Source organism: Coloeus monedula, assembly GCF_965178545.1.
Source record: "Coloeus monedula genome assembly, chromosome: 4".
Taxonomy (NCBI): domain Eukaryota; kingdom Metazoa; phylum Chordata; class Aves; order Passeriformes; family Corvidae; genus Coloeus; species Coloeus monedula.
Window position 1 is genome coordinate 66,820,116 of NC_138784.1, and position 17,632 is coordinate 66,837,747.

Below are 17,632 nucleotides of genomic sequence, written 5' to 3' on the forward strand. Positions count from 1 at the left end.
GATGCCAGGTGAACACACTCCCTGAAACTGCTTCATACTTTCATGAAGCTCAGTATTTCTTCTTAACTAACTCTGCAGCAAGCTGTTTCCAAGGATTGGGAACAGCTGATCTGATCCCTTTAAAGCTTACTTGGAAGAGCCCCAGATTTACCTGCACTCCTTCCTGAGGGGTCCAATTAACCATGTACCTGAAATACTGGCACAAAATGTGCTACCAAAAGGTGTGAAGTAAAACTCAAATATTCCAGGAAATTTGTTACACTACTGGACACATACTGTTATCCAGACCTAACAGCACATTTAAGGATACTTCAGCTCTAGAATAAGCATTATGGCCATGCTGTAGATAGGTACCATAACACTCAGAAAACACTACCCTTTACAGAAAGGAAAAAAAAAAAATTAGGAAGCCTGTTTGAAAGAACATACTCTTCAACTACTCATTCTTGAATGCTAATTTATTAAATCATATGACCAGCAACCAACTCAAAAGTGGGTTGTGCAAAGGACAGATTCTGATGTCCATTATGCATTTCAACAGTTTTTTATTGCAGTAAAAGTTCTACTGAAGTTGAAAGTCTGATGCTTTTACATACTTCATCAGTCAAAACTGGCATTTCTAAATTTAATCTTACTCTGGCGCCACAGAGTAAGATTATTGCACTCAGCTCAATCTCACTGAAAATTTGATCTAGAAAAAGGCAGGAAAAAACATCTGAGCATTTTATCAGGGCATGTACATAACAATTAGAAAAGGTTGCATTTTAAACAATATAGCTTTAATTCTCCATTGCTGCTTTAATTCTGCCCTCTGAAGTGAAAATTGAACTGAATTACAATGCAAATGTTTTGAGAACTAACTAAAACTCTCTAACCTAGGAATGTACAGATTTCATAGCATATTTTAAAAGCACTGACTCAGACACAGGTAGCCTGGAAAGTATTTAAAGTCGAATGGGGTAAACAATTCAACATGAGTTAGTGTGATGCTGCAGCAACACAATCTAATCTGAACTTTTAATATGGAGAATGTGGAAAAAGACAAGAAAAAGGTACAAAGAATTCCTCTGAGACAAATACTTGGATCATGCATACAGTCAGGTATCAATGCACTTAAAGCAAAGATTCTGAAAGACCAGAGACGATAAAGAGCCCAAAATTTAACCCAGGCATAATGCAGGCTTGGGATTGTGTACAATACACAACTATTGTACCATAGTTTATGCATAATGCAAGTTTGCATGTCTGAAAACAACACTTACACTTCGTTCTTCTCCATAATGTTTAATAGAGCTTTCAGCAAATGAGTGGAATTTTCATTTCACAGAGGATTTTATTTTTTTTTTAATTTGATTTTATTGTGCTTGAAAACTTATGTGTAGTGACTGAAGAAAAAAAAGAGTCTTGAATGGGCTGACTAGACAGCACACGGGTATGGAAGCCAACACTTGCAAATTAAACTACTACTATAAAATATTATTATTTGAAAAATGTGATGTACCATAGAAAATAATTCTTCTGTAAAATTTTCAACTATCCACAGAGAAAAACAGTTTTACACACACACACACAAAACAAACAAACAAAAACATAAATGTGTTTCTTGGGCATGATCTGAATGGAAGTCATCAGACCAAGAAATAAGGAAGAAAAAAATTCTCTTCACCATTGCAGCACTATGTACAGTTCAGGGCCACAAAAATCAGGCAGAAGCTCATACAAGGAAAACAAAAATAACTTCAGGAGAAGAAGCTGCCTGAGGATAAGAAGGCTAGCAAAGCCCTTGAGGCAAAAACTGGAACTAATCCAAGAAAAATAACTACAGAGGTTTGGGTTGCATTGTTTTATTTTAAATATTGAGCTTCCAAAGCGGAAAAAGTAACTTTAAAACTAAAAGAAATCAAGACTTATTTGAGCAGTATTTCACCTTTCACAGCTCCTAAGTCGAACCTCCAGCTTAGGGTGATGCTGGCATTAATGAGGCCATGTGCCTGCAGAACATCTTTCACAAATTAAATTTCAGTATCCATAAAGCTGGACAAAGAAACCTGATTGTAACGAGCCCATGAAGAATCTCTCACAGGTTGTAAAAAAAATCTGCAAAAAAATTTCTGCAAAATCAACCATGGCCATTTACTTTGTAAGTGACTTTACTCAAATATATAAAGGGATCTAAACAGGAAAGAACTGCTACAGATATCAATGCTCCTTATTTTTCTCCATATGAAATGTGAATGCAACAAAACTATGCTAACAGTGACAATTTACTGTGTAAGGAAGAAGAAATGTCAAACTGTGAAGCTGATCATCAACTAATATTATTTGCCACAAGTTCTTTTTAGCTTTCTTTGTCTCAGTTAAAGCTCCAAGTGCAATGCACTGTGCTGGCAGGATGGAGATTCAGCAGGTGTCTCTCTAAGCTTGCAGACTTGATGCCATTGCAGCACTTTGTGCAGTTCAGGGCCACAAAAATCAAAATGATGACTGCAGCTATCTATAAGGACATGGCAAGTTGGAGGGATGACCCCCTCATCTGTCAACAAGAATACAAGATCTGCAGAAGGCAAACCAAGTCAACCGTGGAAAGAAAAGCATGGAAACAGGCAATATTCATAAGAACTTTCACTGCAAACACACTGATTTATTTTTCCAGACTTTATGATGCCTTGCAAGGTATGTGAGTTATGTGAATCTATCCTCTGAGGCGTAATGTTGCATCCACACAACCTGGATTTCGGTTAATAAAATAAGACTCTAGGCAAGACAAGCAAAAACAAATTCAAACATCTGACACATGGACAAGTTGACAAATGTTTGACTTCACAAGTGTTGCGTCTCACTAGCTGTCATTCCAAAACACATTTGCTTCGGCAACTACAGCTGACTTTTAAAATAGACTACATTTACATCTGGAGATTTAAACAATGTTCATACAGGCTAATAGACTCAGTACTGTAGTCTAAAAGAGCAGATGTAGAAGTTTTTCTGCTAGTGTGTAAATTTCCAGTGAGAGTAGTTTCAAAAATAGCAAAGCATTAGTCTTAAACTCACCTGAAAAGTTCCTGCCATATCTGAAGAAGCTCTTTAGACCAGCTCCAGCCGTGGACTGAAATCTAAATCTAATGCTGCAACAAGGAGATGACAATGTCTATTTTAAATACTCACAGGAAGCATCCAGAAATAAAATTTAAAAATTTTTCACCTTGGTGAGTTACTTAGGATGCAGAGAATTGTTGGAGATACAAAAAGTAAACATGTGAATAGACCTGGCATCCTAACACTGTAAAATTCTGGCACATACAGAACAGAAAAGAGTTAAAGGATGAAGACATATTTTCATGTAAAAACATGGTATGCATGCATGATCTTTCACTCCTTGCACAGAGAACAGTGTATTTTAGTTGCATTTTTCCAAAATGTAAGCATTTTTCTGGGAGGATCATTGCAATTAAAGACATTTGCTTTATGATGCTGGTACACACTTTGTGTAATCTTTTACTATAGCTAAAGAGACACCCTCAACTTGAAATTTAAAGTTAATAAAATAAAATATTTTGAAATAATAAAGAGAAGAAACAGGTACAACCAAACAGTTTCAAAGAGAAAATTAATATGTTAGAGTGAAATTAATATAAAACCTGTGTTCATGACACAAAAACATGCATAGAAAAAACTTTCTTCATTTGTTTGACTGGTAATTTACTCCAGTTACTTTGTTCTTTTCCAACTTTTTAGACTTCCTCTTCTTAGAAGTCATACCTGAAATTATTTTGGCAAACAACCCAGCACACACAGTCCATTGCCAGTTCCTTTATGATGTTCAGCTTTTCACAGAACTAACAAAAAAATACTAACAAAACGTCAGAAAGTGTTGTTTGCTGGGAGACTAACCACAGTTCAAGCTATTTCCTTTCTCTGAATTTGTCCAACTTGAGCCCTTTGCAATAAAATTGTCCAACACTGCCTGTAATTGGCAGAGTCAAAGGAATAGAAATGCCTGAAAATAAAAAAAACCTGAATAGCAGCATATCTACCAAGACATAGGCGATGCTTCTTTTTGTACTGAAATCAGTTTTCAAAGCAGTTTTCAAAAAGGCTTACATTCTTAATATTATCTAGGAAAGAGAGGAAGGCAAAGCTATTTTATCTTGATTAACCTCTGATACGACCACAATTCAAGGGTAAAATTCTGCCTTTCTCTGTGCATTCTGTGGGATATCACACCCATGCATAATAACTAACAGGAAACATCAGATTCCTCCATCAGCTCAAGACCTAGTTCATCAATGTCTCCTACTGACAAAATCACAATTTTTATTGTGCCATTATTTGCAAAGTGATGAGGGAAGTCACAAGCACAGATTACCCTCAACTTTAAAAGAATCCAAACTACACCACTGAGAATGACTTAATTTTCAGGCAAGGACTTTAGCCCTCACAAGCTGAGAATAAGAGTAAATGAATTCACCATTTGGAATTGAAGGGATACTGGAATATAGTTTGGAAGCAATTTCAACACACCTGTTAAAGTGTGTCCATATCCAGATATGGATCCACATGTATTCACAGACATTTTCAGTTTAAAGACCTGGCCCAAGGCATCACAGAGTGATTAGCTCTAAACTTTAGATTAGCATGCAGGAATGGAGGACTCAGCTCTGAGACGTGACTATTTAAGCCTCTTGGAATTCCTAGAGGAGCTCAGAATAATGGTGTCTGAGTTGTAACACAGCCCAAAAGCAAGAGATGATGTCCAAAGTTCTGCTAAATGAGTGGACAACTCAAATTTATCTATAGAGTATTTTTAAAGTATGGAAAGATATCTTGTTACTATAGGTAATTTAAGATTAGCAGACCAGAAGGTAGGTGTCACAGAGTAGTTTTAAGGATGTTAGAATGGTTTTAGATATCAAAACAAAACTCAAGTTAGAGTGAGGATACCTTTCAAAAGTAGTACCAAGCACACCTACAAAATTTATTTTAGTTTTATAGGTCTTTCAGGCTACAAAAAAATTCCCAACCCTATTTAAAGTGCATAGGATCTCTGACTGGGAATCTTGAAATATGTTATAACACATGTTTATTTAAGCTTCCTGGTTTTATAGTGAGACGCTGAAGACTTATTTCAGGCGGGCAGGGAAATACTGAGAGATCTGGACACACTTGCACAGCTGTGTTGAAATTGCATCTAAAACAGCAGATAAACATTCTGAGCTCCTCATTCAGAGACACAGTTGTGCAGCTTGGACATTTACCAAGAGCACGTAGAGGGAACCTGTCTCCCAGCACACAATCTGTGCCTCAGTTTCCATGGAAACTCAGCTTCCTCAGTTTTCTTACAAAATCAAGGCAAGGAGGCTGGAATGAAGATATTATGCCTCTGGTTGAGATGTCTGAAGAAATCTAGACAATAAGGTTCAAATGTGCATGTAATTCATCTTTATCTGCACACAGCTCAAGAAACCAAGGGTACTGACTAGAGCCTTCCCTTGAGCGACCTTAACATGAGTTAGTTAAAAGCAGACTCAGATGACCCCAAAGCAAAACAGATAAATCATAGGCTGAAATTTGGCGGTGAAAGTATGACTGTCTCTCATTCTCCAGTGAAATGTATTTTAGTGGAGCTTGAGTGTTTGCTTTGCACAAATGGCTATGCTGCTGCCATACAGTGCGGGCAGTGATGCTAATAAATGCACCGTGAATGTACAACATAGTGCTGACAATAAGATCTTGACAATGAGGCTTTCCAGAAAAAGGTATTTTATTGTGGAAAAGACTTGTAGGGGAATATGCATATGCTCTAATTTTGGATAGGAGGATAATTGGGATTAATCTCAAACTATTACACAAACAGCCAAATATTAAATGATTTCAGAATGCAGAATGGGACCTTAGCTAAGCAAGAAATAGGATGTTTTCATCCTTTTCCCTAAAAGTTCTGCAGTCTGGGCTTGAAAAGACTGTTACTAGGTATCCTTTATTCTTCATTTTCTTCCTTTAATTTTCTTCTACCTAAGAGATACAAATTGCTTACTATCTTCAATTCAAATATATGAGCAAAAATGAGAAGTGGCAAAACTGCAGATTTGCCAGCTGTAGAAGATTCAGGATGCACCTTGACATGTACTGAGCAATGGGGAGAGGAAGACCAAGGGCTGCAACTTCATACTGCAGAGGAGTGAAGTTGCTGTTTAAATTTGGTGTGCAGCACTGGACCAAATATTACTTTTTATATGTTGAATATGTTATATAAACAAAATTATACCTCATTCCCCTCATGATACAATGCATAAACAGAAAACAAAACTCCAGAACTTTTGCTTTGGCAAAGCACTGAGTATTTAAAATATCCCTTTCTAATTTTAAAGTATGACCAAAAAAAATTAGGATTTTTGCAAATCTTAAGATTACTACAGTATTTTACATGAGCAATAAAAAAAGTATTATTAATCCATCTTGTATATTAATGACTTTAAAAGGGTTTAATTTTATGTAGTCAATGAGGAAATATTTGTATCTCCTCAAACCATATTTTATAAATATAGTAATGATGTATTTTCCTGGTCTTAAAATCAAGAATCAAACATGGTTAGAAGGGAAAAAGGGATTTTCCCTCTGTATTTATTTTAAGGATCCTTAGGTGCACTACGTCCAGGTGGAATGCCCCAAAATGCACACAGCAATGCACACACACAATAGATCTGGTACAACATTATAGGCCTTACTAATTAGCATACCTATCAAAGATTCCCCAATCAGAGGCTCAAGTGAGCTCCCTTCCCCAAGGAACCTTCTCCTGGATGGTTCTATCTTAGTTTATAGAATGTGTTCTGGAGAGGACCTTGGGGTCTGGGGCATTCGGATCCTCAACTACAAGGCTTCTAAAATGTTTAGCCTCCTAGCTTAACAAAATAAGTCTAAGAATGGAGGCCAAAAAACACTAAGAATACAAAAAGCTATAAAAGGGGTATAAAAGAAAAGGCAAAAAATCATCATGGCATCAGTACAGTGTCAGGTACTCTCTTTAGTATTTCTAATGATACTCAACAAATAAGCATTAGTATCTTCCAAATTTTCCATTTGAATGAAAAGATTATGATCTATTTGCATTATCTACACAGCTCCAGAAACCTATTGCACTCATAAATGCAGTAGGAATGCTAAAACAGAGGCTAAGTCTATCAAAAATGAACAATTTGGGTGCCAGACAGCCCAATGGGCTAGGCATACTGTATGTTGGTATCCTCGGAAAAGCTTTGTGAGTTTTGCCAATAGCCATTGCAGGATACATTTTCAATGAAACCTCCACCCATCTGCCAGTACACACCTGGGGCTGCAGGTTGCAGTGGTAGCACAGCTCTTCTGTACCCCACTATTCAGTAAGGTACACAGGGACAGAATATTGACTTCTCCATAGTATTATCATGACATTGTAGGATCATAGAATATCTTGAGTTTGAAGGGACCCATAGGAATGCAAGGACTCCAACTCCTTGTTCCTTGCAGGACAATATGCATATGAGAATTCCATTATATTGAAATAGGGGATGTTCAGTAGGGTTAGGCCAGGCAAATACACAATAGTAAACAGCAGTAAACTATAAAAGAAATGTTCATTATTTCAACAGCCGGCTCCATTGCAAGACCATCTTTGACATCCTTCACTAGAAGGCTGTTGCCTGTCTCCCTCCTTCCTAATCATACTACTCTCTTCCTCCACTGCACTTTGCTAGAAAATTTTCCACTTTCTTCTCATCCTAACTGTTCTGTCTATGCCTAATATTTCCTAGTAACAGTATTCCAGGAAAGCCCTATGAGATCAGATCAGGGCTTTCCCCTTTCTCCTTCCTCAGCTAGGTACCTATTTCAACCACCAGTTTTAAGCTTCTGTGAAACAGAAGCTCACACCCATTTACCTGGTAATTTTACTCTCATAGCTAGAGAGTTTTCTAGCAAAAAGCTACATGAAAACACAAATAGTTCAGAATGCAAGAGATATTTCTCATTTAAAGGTGCTCTTATGGCTCAGGGGAAGGCAACTTATTGTTAGAAAAATCACTAATATTTGCCTATTATAACCTTGCCCAAAGGTTGGTTGTGTCTCATGCCTAGAGGAAACCATGGCATCCCTGAAGTATGCTAGTCTCTTGATGCTTACATCATTGATGTAATTCACTGGCATCTTCCTCAAGGCATCACTGCAGGATGTCTGATGCTCTTGCATCATATTCTTTTCAGGATTCAGGTCTTAATTAACACTTTGAGTCATATTAGCCCTAATGGTTAAACCCTCTGTGCAGTCATTAGTGACAGTTCTGTTCAACTCCACTCCTGATTTCAGATAAAATGTGACCCATCAGACTTTAGAAGACTGAAATTCAAGATAAATAATTCAGCCTCATTACATAAAATTTATAAACTGACAGCATAAAGGTAGTCCTTGAAAAAAGCAGAAAGAGAAATATATATGGAAGGTAAAGAAATCCTCTTAGTAGAAATCAATAGATCAGGTGCAGGGGATAATGAGTGTCTCCTGTGTGTAAAAAAAAACATAGGAAGGTTTAAAATCAAAAGTCATTGAAAGTTCTGGTATACATCTGGGATAACTGCAAATAGAAAAGTCAGTATAAATAACCGAGCTGTTAGGAGCTACTGGACCAAAGGACCATCCTGCTCCTACTTTAGTCTTCTTTTACGTTGGGAAACTGAATCATATTGCCCTTTTCAAAATGTGACCATGTGCTTGCCTAAAGTGAGGTAGCCCCTTTCTTCCACATTCACAAAAAAATGTTCTGGAATATTTCTTAAAGTAAGCATGAGATACGTATTTAATTTTCTTAAAATTTTAAGATCAAACTACCACAAACACATACAAAAACCCCTACATTAATCTTGAGTCTTGAGAAAATATAAGATTTGGCTGTAATAACTTAAAAACCACCAATCTTATATGGGCTGAAGCACAAATGGTGGGGGAAATTGTGTATTCATAAAGGTCTCCAAATGTTATTTTCTCTGATTTTGTTTTGCCTCTTAATTGTAAGTTCTTTTACTCAGAGTTTGGATTAAAAGGCAGACGATGCTAGGTTCTTCTTTTTTGCTGATGTTTATTATTTTCTTATATATAGCACAGCTGTACGGGATGTGCCTCTTAGTTAACAAGGTGGAAAATGGCTGTGAGTTCTAACTTTCAAGGCCTTTTAAAGTCCAAATCACCCAATTAGAAAATGTTAAGTAATATGTTTTTTACCCTATACCAGAACACTCAGATTTGTGAAGAAGAAAGAGAAAAGAAGAACAAATCCACACCAAAAATCCTCCATACTGTTACACATATATATTATTATATCACAGAAACCTAAATTCTCTAAACCCAGGGTTCCAACATCCAAATGACTTACAGTATTTTGCAATGGTAATACAAAGTCTACAGAATGCCACATAAACACACGCCCACTGAGGTAAAACATAAAACAAGAAAAAAAATCAAATTTATTTTCCAGTCATTTGAATTAATTAGAGAAGCTTTGGCCCAGATAACACTGATGCACATTGCACGTTAGGTAAACAATGGGAACAGGAAGAATGAACTCCTGCTAAGAACCAAAGGCAGGACAATGGGTACCTCTGGTGGTACCTATGCAACAGACAACAGACTGTGCAAAATTTCATTGCCTACAAGAACTGAGTCCTCAGAACAGCAGCAGCAGTTTTACACTCACGCTGATTCTTCAGCTGCTTGAAACTGTACTGATAAAAGGAGTCTTTGGGTGGGACTCATCTCCCCCAGCTTTACACACTTACAATATAGACATTTACATTTGAGGCTTCTCCAACTGAGAAAGAGAGAAGTAAGGTCTTCTTGGCTATAGTTCATCCCATCTTAAAGTCTTACTCAGAAAATGTCAGGTCAGTCCTGACTGAGAAGTGCCTGTTTTATTCCACTGAACAAAAAAAAGGAGCTTACGGCAACCAGCTGAGTAGATGTCTACAGTTAGGTGAATGAATCCCTCTTTCCTCTCACTTTCACTTGAAATGACATGTCCAAACTTATCTGCAGGCCTGTGTGGATATGCAATTGCTCAAGGAAATCCAGTCTGCTTTTCCATCCTTTAAAACTATTTCTAATAGTTCTACTCTGAATCAAGGATGTTTATTAATCCACCCAGATCCCTCCATGCATGTTTGGTCAGTATCTTCTGAAAAGCACTTTAAACTCTTATACTGGCAAGAGTGATGTGAGTAGGAACCATACAAGGCAATTACCCAGGTCTGGTGTCTTACAGGATAGAAGAGAAAGGGACTGCTGTCAAAAGCTCTTTAAAGAAACAGATACTTATTACTTAAAGCATAAAGAATTGTGAGGTCACAATGAAGCATGGTCTTCACACAAAATATGATTGAAATACAGATTAAATTAGCAAATCAGAAAAAAAAGCCCTGCTTCTTGTTTCCCCAAGCTCATTACTGACTATAGAGTACAGTGATCTTCAAGTCATAAACATTCATGTGCGTCACCTAGAGGAATATTTTCCAATCTATTTATAACTTGATTTCTTACTTGGCCATGGTTCCTATCTGTCGGTCACTATTATAAACATCTGCCCTATGCCAACAAACGAGCTCATTTTTGCCATGAACTCAGGAGCCATCTTTCTACATGTCATGTCTTATACACATCACACTGACACTGCCTCTATGTGTATAGGCAGTAAAAATAACAATGAAAACATGTTTCAATGGTAAATAAAGATCTTTTAAAATACTAAATAGAAAGCTTAACCCATTAGTACTCACCACCAAGGCTTTAGACCTGTTACTTAGAAGTTTTTCGATGTCTCTGGCTGCAATTTCCACTAGCTGACGAGGGTTGTTTGCTTCTACAGTATACAATGCTGTGTTTTTTGTATAAATCTGCAAAAGAAAAAAATGGAAATAAATCAAAATGACAGCAGACATTCAAAATAAGCCAAGTGACTTGACAGAAGAGGCATCAAGACATCCTCTGATCTTACTGGAGCTTCAGAAAGACTACTGCTAGGAAAAGCCAAATGGGCCCTATGAAAGAAGTACTTCACCTTTTTGTCTGAGAGGTAGAAGCTGACACTAAAAATCATTTAATTAATCTTCAAATTTGACCAGTTTTAGTGATAAAGTAACCAACTGCAAAATGCTCAAGGAATCTGATTCCCACAGAGTGCTAAGAAAGCAGTAAAATGGAGATCCTTTAAAATCACTGAATTACAGATAAAATAGTTATTGCTGGATTGAATTCTTCCTTGAAAGCTGAAATACAAACATACCAATTGAATTAATTCATTTAAGTTATGTTAATTTAATCAGCCTAGTCACTTGTCTATTTATTCATATGATAGTATTCACAAGGAAAGAGAAGGAGCAAAAGAGGATAAAAATAAGAGGAAAAAAGGGAAAAGCAAAAATACAAAAGGGGAAATGGGGAAAAAGATGAGGGGGAAGAGGGGAAATAAAAATGTGTTTCTCCTCTATCATGAATAAAGGTTATCTCTGAGGGGCCATTAACTGTTTCCAAAGCAGAACTTGTATATGAAGGAGATAATTTTATTTGTTAATCAAAGACACTACAGTGAAATGCACGTAACCATAAGAAGGAAGGAAGAAAAATGATGCAAAAAATGCATTTTCCTATCTCTATCCTACTAGAACTGAATAAAGAAAAAATAAATTATCTGGAAGGAAAAAAAGGAAATTAAAAAAAAAAAAAAAAAAAATAGTTGATCCCTTATAGCTAGATGGGCAAATGGGGAAAACTAATTTATGCAGTCAACAGATGGCCTGAGTTTACTCAAGTACTTTGCCTCTGTAGCACTGCCTGGTGGGGGCTGTGCTGTCTCCCGGGAAGTCATTCCAGGCACAGGCAGGAACGGGTCCAGCTCTAATGCACTGGCTGCCATCCAGCACGAGAGCTGAAAAACTGCCGAGCACACTGAGCCTACCAGCCCCGCCAGGCTTCTCGAGTTAATGCTATGGAGACCTTAAAAAACTCACCACAATATGTCTCTAGTGCTTGTAGCTGATAAGTACCACAAAAACTTTTCTGACAGCTACAGTTATAGCTGTAAATTTTTATCAGGCATGTCCCATAAGCTGCCATAGGTTTTCATCACTTATGAATTTTACAAAATTTATGTTGGGTCTTGGTTTGTTGTTTATTTTCCTTCAGAAGAACAGTAATTCCTTTGCAGCAGTAACTGAGCAACTGGAATAAGCTTTATTCCTCATATAGTAATGATTATTTTTTAAAAAAATCAGTCTACCATGAGCAGAGAACTACTGCAACAGATGATAGATTCCAATTGACTCATATTGTAGTTTGGATATTTTGAGGTGCTTGATTTTCAAAATAGCCACACAAAAAGTTTATCTCTGGTTAAACCCAAGAATCTCTTTTTCAGGGGTTTGTGGGGTTTTTGGGTTTATTTTATTTTGGGGGGATGGGATTTTGGTGGGGGGATTTTTTAGGACATGTATTTATAGTAGAATTGGCCTATATGCCAATTATTAATCAAACAAATTTGGAAAGAAAGACATTTTATTCTACAATTTATCCCTTAAGAATTTCTTTCATTTTTCTCTGAAACATTAAATTTGCAGTCAGCAAACTATTTAGAATTAAATTGACTATAGTGACCAGTCCTACAGACAAGGCAAGAGTAGAAATCAGTTTTATAGATCCAGGTTGTTTGAATCAAGACTGGAAATTTCAGAGGAACATCTAAATTGAAATGACCATCAAATCTTGTAAACTTTCAGGTTTTCGCATTGTCAGCAAATTACCCTGGTCACACAAAGAACAGACACTGCAATATAGCAGGTGTTGATGTCTTGGACTTTGAAAGAAATGTAATAGCAAATTCTTTAAACTTCATTTGTGACTGCATCAAGTACACCTTAATCAAAAGTTACTAAACTTACAGAAGAATGGAAAAAGATTTTGCAAATGGGCTAAAAAATGTAAAATAATTTTCACAGAAGCTTAAAAATAATAGCTTTAACAATCATTTTAAAGCATTAATATTTTTTGCTTGTGAAAATATTTGAATGTTTGGTTTTCTTTGTTCAATTATTTCTGGTCTCTTTTTTTCCAGATTTTTTTACACAATTGCTCTTCATTTACTACTCAATGGTGAAAGCAATAAGAAAAATTCAGTATAAGCCGTTTTCATTTGGAGTTTCAATTAGGCAAAAAATCTAAAATTTAGAGAAAGCAGTAGATCATTGCAAAAATGCCATTTCATAGTAGTTAATCTTTCCACTCAACATTATAAACAAACACTAAGAGAGCCACAAGAAAAGAAAATTCACATAGAGGCACAGTGAAATATGTCCTCAAGTACTGCAAGTTTGAAGCAGATGGATGACAGGGATGACTTGGAGATTGCACTGACCAGATATATAAGGGTGAGTGCTGTAGTGCTGATTCCCTGATATTTTTAATCACTTAGTGAAATTTGGTTTCTAGCAGGCTATGATCAAACAGCCTCAGTAGAAGGTTATGATGTACTGCATTCACACAGACATGGCTTTGCACCCCACCAGCTAAAAAGACCATAAGAATTACTTGACTTAATCACAGAATCACAGAATGACCTGAGTTGGAGAGACTTTAATGATCATCTGGTACCAACCTCACAGCCATGGGCAAGGACACCTTTCACTAGACTGGGTTGCTCAGAGCCCCATCCAAGCTTTTCTTGAACACTTCCAGAAATGAAGCATCCACAGTTTTCCTGAGCACCATTTTCTAGTGTCTCACCACCCTCACAGTAAAAATTGTCTTCTTATTACCTGTAGTGGTTTGGTCTAAAATACTCATTACTGTTTATCTGCTGTGAGATAAGAATTAGGAGAAACGCAAAGCAGGCACCAAACTTGAAAGAATATAAAGAAGTTTATTAACAAACCTAAAAGAAGGGGGAAAAAAATTATACCACACCTTCAGAACTCTCCTCCTCCCCCCACCTTCCTCCCTTCTCCCACTGACAATGTAAAAAGACAACCCTTAAGATGTTCAGTCTGTTTACCACTTCCATAATAACCTTGTTCAGTCCATTTAGAAAGAGAAGTCTCTTCTTGCTCATGCTATGAAAACATTATCACAACGAGACAGCCGCCCACTTCCAAATATTGTTCAGTCCATTTAGGAAGAGGAGTCTCTCTGCCTGCGTGTGAGTCCCTTCCCCCAACTTGCAGCTTGTTCAAGGTCACACACAGATAGCAATTGGTTTTCCCATGTTCAAGGGTCCACTCTTGAAGTTTTTTGGGGTACAATTTTAAGGTTGAGCCATTCAGAAACAAAAAAAACAGAGGCACTTCTCCTTCTCTGGGAGCAAAGGGTCTTCCTCATCTTCATCGTTAGGACTATCTCTGGGAGCATCTCTAGGAACCGAGGTTTTCTCCTTTCCCATTTGGAGCAAAAGTCCTCATCTGGTTCATCTCTCCCTGTCCAAACTTCTCATGAAATTACAGCTGCGTCAGCATCTGCCTCAGCGCAGGTGCTTTTGCTTACGAGCTGAACACTCCACCCCCCATATCTTCATGAAATTACAACAGGATACTCTGATATATCATAGCTTTACAACAGAATTTCAGCTTTAAGCATCTCCTCTCTCTCTCTCTTCCCTCAGGTTTCAGCTCTTCACAGCAGTAAAAGGGTTAATCTCACCTCGGCCTTGCAGCTTTGCAGCTGGAATGTTGAATTTTCTTATCGCAGTGGAGAGGGGGGAGAGCCGAGCCGCTCCGGCTGCCCACGGCAAGGCAGTGGGGGGGGTTCCATGGCTGGAACAGGTCCATGGCTCCAGGATGGCCGTGGCCCGGCCCGGCCTGGCCCAAGCAGGGCCTGGCTGGGCCCGCTGGCCCCCACACGGGGCCCGCAGCCACCTGTCCCAGCAGCGGAAACGAGAGAGAGCTTGGAGGGGGAGTTTGCCTATTCTTAAATGTGGATCACAGAGGTGTTCACAACTTTAAGTGGCTTAAAGAATTGTCCATATTCAAACTGGCCGCTGATAGGTTCTGTCAGGTCCCAGAGGAAGCTGTAAGCACCTCTTAGCAAGGACACCCCTTCCGGGACTATGCTTGCTAACCTATGACAACCTAAACCTATTGATTTTCAGTTTAAAGCCCTAGCCCTTCATCCTGTCACTACATGCCCTTGTAAAAAGTCCCTTTCCAACTCTCTTGTAGACATTTTTAGGTACTGGAAGGCTGCCATAAGGTCTCCCCAAAGTCCTCCAGGATGAGCAATCTTAACTGTCTCAGCCTTTCCTCATAGGAGAGACGTTCCATTTCTCTAATCATCTTAGTATTCTACTGGACTCACTCCAACAGGTCTTTGTCCTTCTTGTTCTGTGCTCAATGTAGAGCAAAGTTCCAGTAAGCCATACTGGTAAGGGATTGACAACCTGAATGGAAAATTTGCACTTTTATTCCTGAATCTAATTTGTTCTTCCAGCAAACGTATGATCCTGTAGACCCCAGTCTGAAAGCACTCACATTTTTCACATACCTAATTACTAAAGGGAAGTTATTCCCATATCCCCAAACTTGAATGGTTTGAAAGCTACAGACTATCGAAGTGTTGTACAGTGGGACATTCATAGGAAAAAATAATCATTTTAATCTTTCTTCTCCAGCACCAGCTATCAGAAAAGTTCAAAAGCCTGAATCACATAACAAGGAGATCATCACCACAAGAGACAGGAGCACTATTAAAACCTTTCTAATATGCATCGTGGATCCTACCACCAAGAAACCCTGACTCTGAGGCTGGCTTCACAACTTGTATTTGTCAGTAATTTCAAAAAAATAAAATTCAAAACAACTCCCACAAAAAACCAAAAAAACAAAAAAACAAACAAACAAACAAACCAAAAAAAAAACCCAAAAAAACCAAAACAAATCCTTTGACATTCACACAAGATCCCAGATAGGTCTGAGTCAGTGACTTTCCCTCTCCCCTTCTTTGTTTTACCTGTGGTAGGGCTCCAAGTACTGATCTACCCTGCTTCTACTGCCAGTGGAAGATTTATCCCACAAGCTCCTAAACAAACAGCATCAGAAATTACTTGGAACTTCACACACTTCTTTATTTTCCTGAAGTGTGAGACTGTCTCAACTACCAAGGAGCAGTCTAATACTCGTTAATTATTTAGGAGGTGTGTACATAATTTATTTATTGCCTACTACCCTTTTCTTTAATTCATTGTAGCACTGCAGCAGTTCAGCACAACAGTACACAGGAAAAAGATACATACTTCAGGATTTGGCACCCTGGGACAAACTTTTCCTTCTCCAAGCCTCCCACCTAGCAGCCTAACAAAATTAGCAAATGCTCATCTCAAATAGTCATAAAGGGTCTTACTGGCAAAGGTGTGCTCATGTGTCTTTCAAAATACAATTTGGCAGGCTCCACGGTTTGTTAAGAAGAGCTAATTTGAATACAATTTATTAAATTGCTTTAACTAAATGAATGCAAGTTTCTATAGGTTTTTACATCAAAAATCTTAGTTATGTTAGTACTTTAATCACTAACATTTTCCTAAAAGCTCTCCAAATTGCCAGTAAAATCCTGTCACTTCTCACAGCCTCATTGCATGACTAAGCAAAACCTGTAAGGTCATAGCACAAAAATACTTTAATTCTTTTCTGAAGTCAATAGTCATGCACTTCTTTATTCAGGAAAGACGTAATGAACTGCAAGGTTTTAGGGGAGAGAACATGATGGAAAGAGTCACACTAAGGTGAAACAACACAACAGTTGAATGTGACAAAGATTAGAAAAACAGCCAGCTCCTCAGCAGAACGTGCCCCTCTCTGTTCAGTCTTCAAGGACACGTTTATAAATCTCACACAAAGAGACATTCTCCTTGCTTCCTATAAAGCTCACCAGGGCAAGTCAAACACTTCTGCACAAATTGAGAGAGAATGAAAGATGTTATTACATGGATCTTGCTATATTGTGGCAGGCACTGGGGCTGGCCCTAGCATTGAAATTTATTTAAATGGCCCTCCTGCTGTATCACACTCAGAAAATGAACTATTTTCAACTGCAGTAGAACTCCTTTGCCTCTTTGTTTGTTTGTTTGCTTTGAACGTGTCATTCTCCCAGGTTAAAAAAACAACAGAGCCTTTCCTTCAGGCAGTGGTAACTTGGCTGAGGGCCCAAACATAGGACATGAACATGCCAATCTCATTTCCATCACCAAATACATCCATGGACATAGAAATCATACCAGCCAATATCTTCAGAAGCTGAAACCCAGAATTTCAAAAGTTAACCAAAATCACTGTAATTTTTTCCTGCTTTGGAAAAGAGAAATAAAATAGCTCAACAATTCCAGTAATACTTATCTTTACAAGGTAAATCTATGGACATTTTTATTATTTCAATACTCCTTTCAAGACCACTTAGCTAGGCTGAGACACCTCTGTTCAACAATCAATGCTTTATCACCAAATGCTTTATCATCAGTCTGGACCAGCTGGAGACTACCATGATGGCAAAAACTACTACTACAAAGATAGTGCTGAGCTTGCAGTAAAATCAAGCAAAACTTTGTGGTGGGTTCTCCTCCATCTTTTCTGAAAGAAACCA

At 37.8% G+C, this 17,632-nt stretch overlaps 1 protein-coding gene across 4 annotated transcripts in view; it reads right to left on the reverse strand.

Moving 5' to 3' along the window:
* The window catches only part of CACNA2D1 (calcium voltage-gated channel auxiliary subunit alpha2delta 1), a 365,472-nt gene that overhangs the window by 287,274 nt on the left and 60,566 nt on the right, over window positions 1-17,632 (reverse strand). For all 4 annotated transcript variants that reach the window (XM_082280237.1, XM_082280236.1, XM_082280239.1 and 1 more), the window contains exon 3: window positions 10,798-10,914. In XM_082280237.1, coding sequence (XP_082136363.1) covers window positions 10,798-10,914 — 117 coding nt within the window. The remainder of the gene's footprint in view (window positions 1-10,797; window positions 10,915-17,632) is intronic.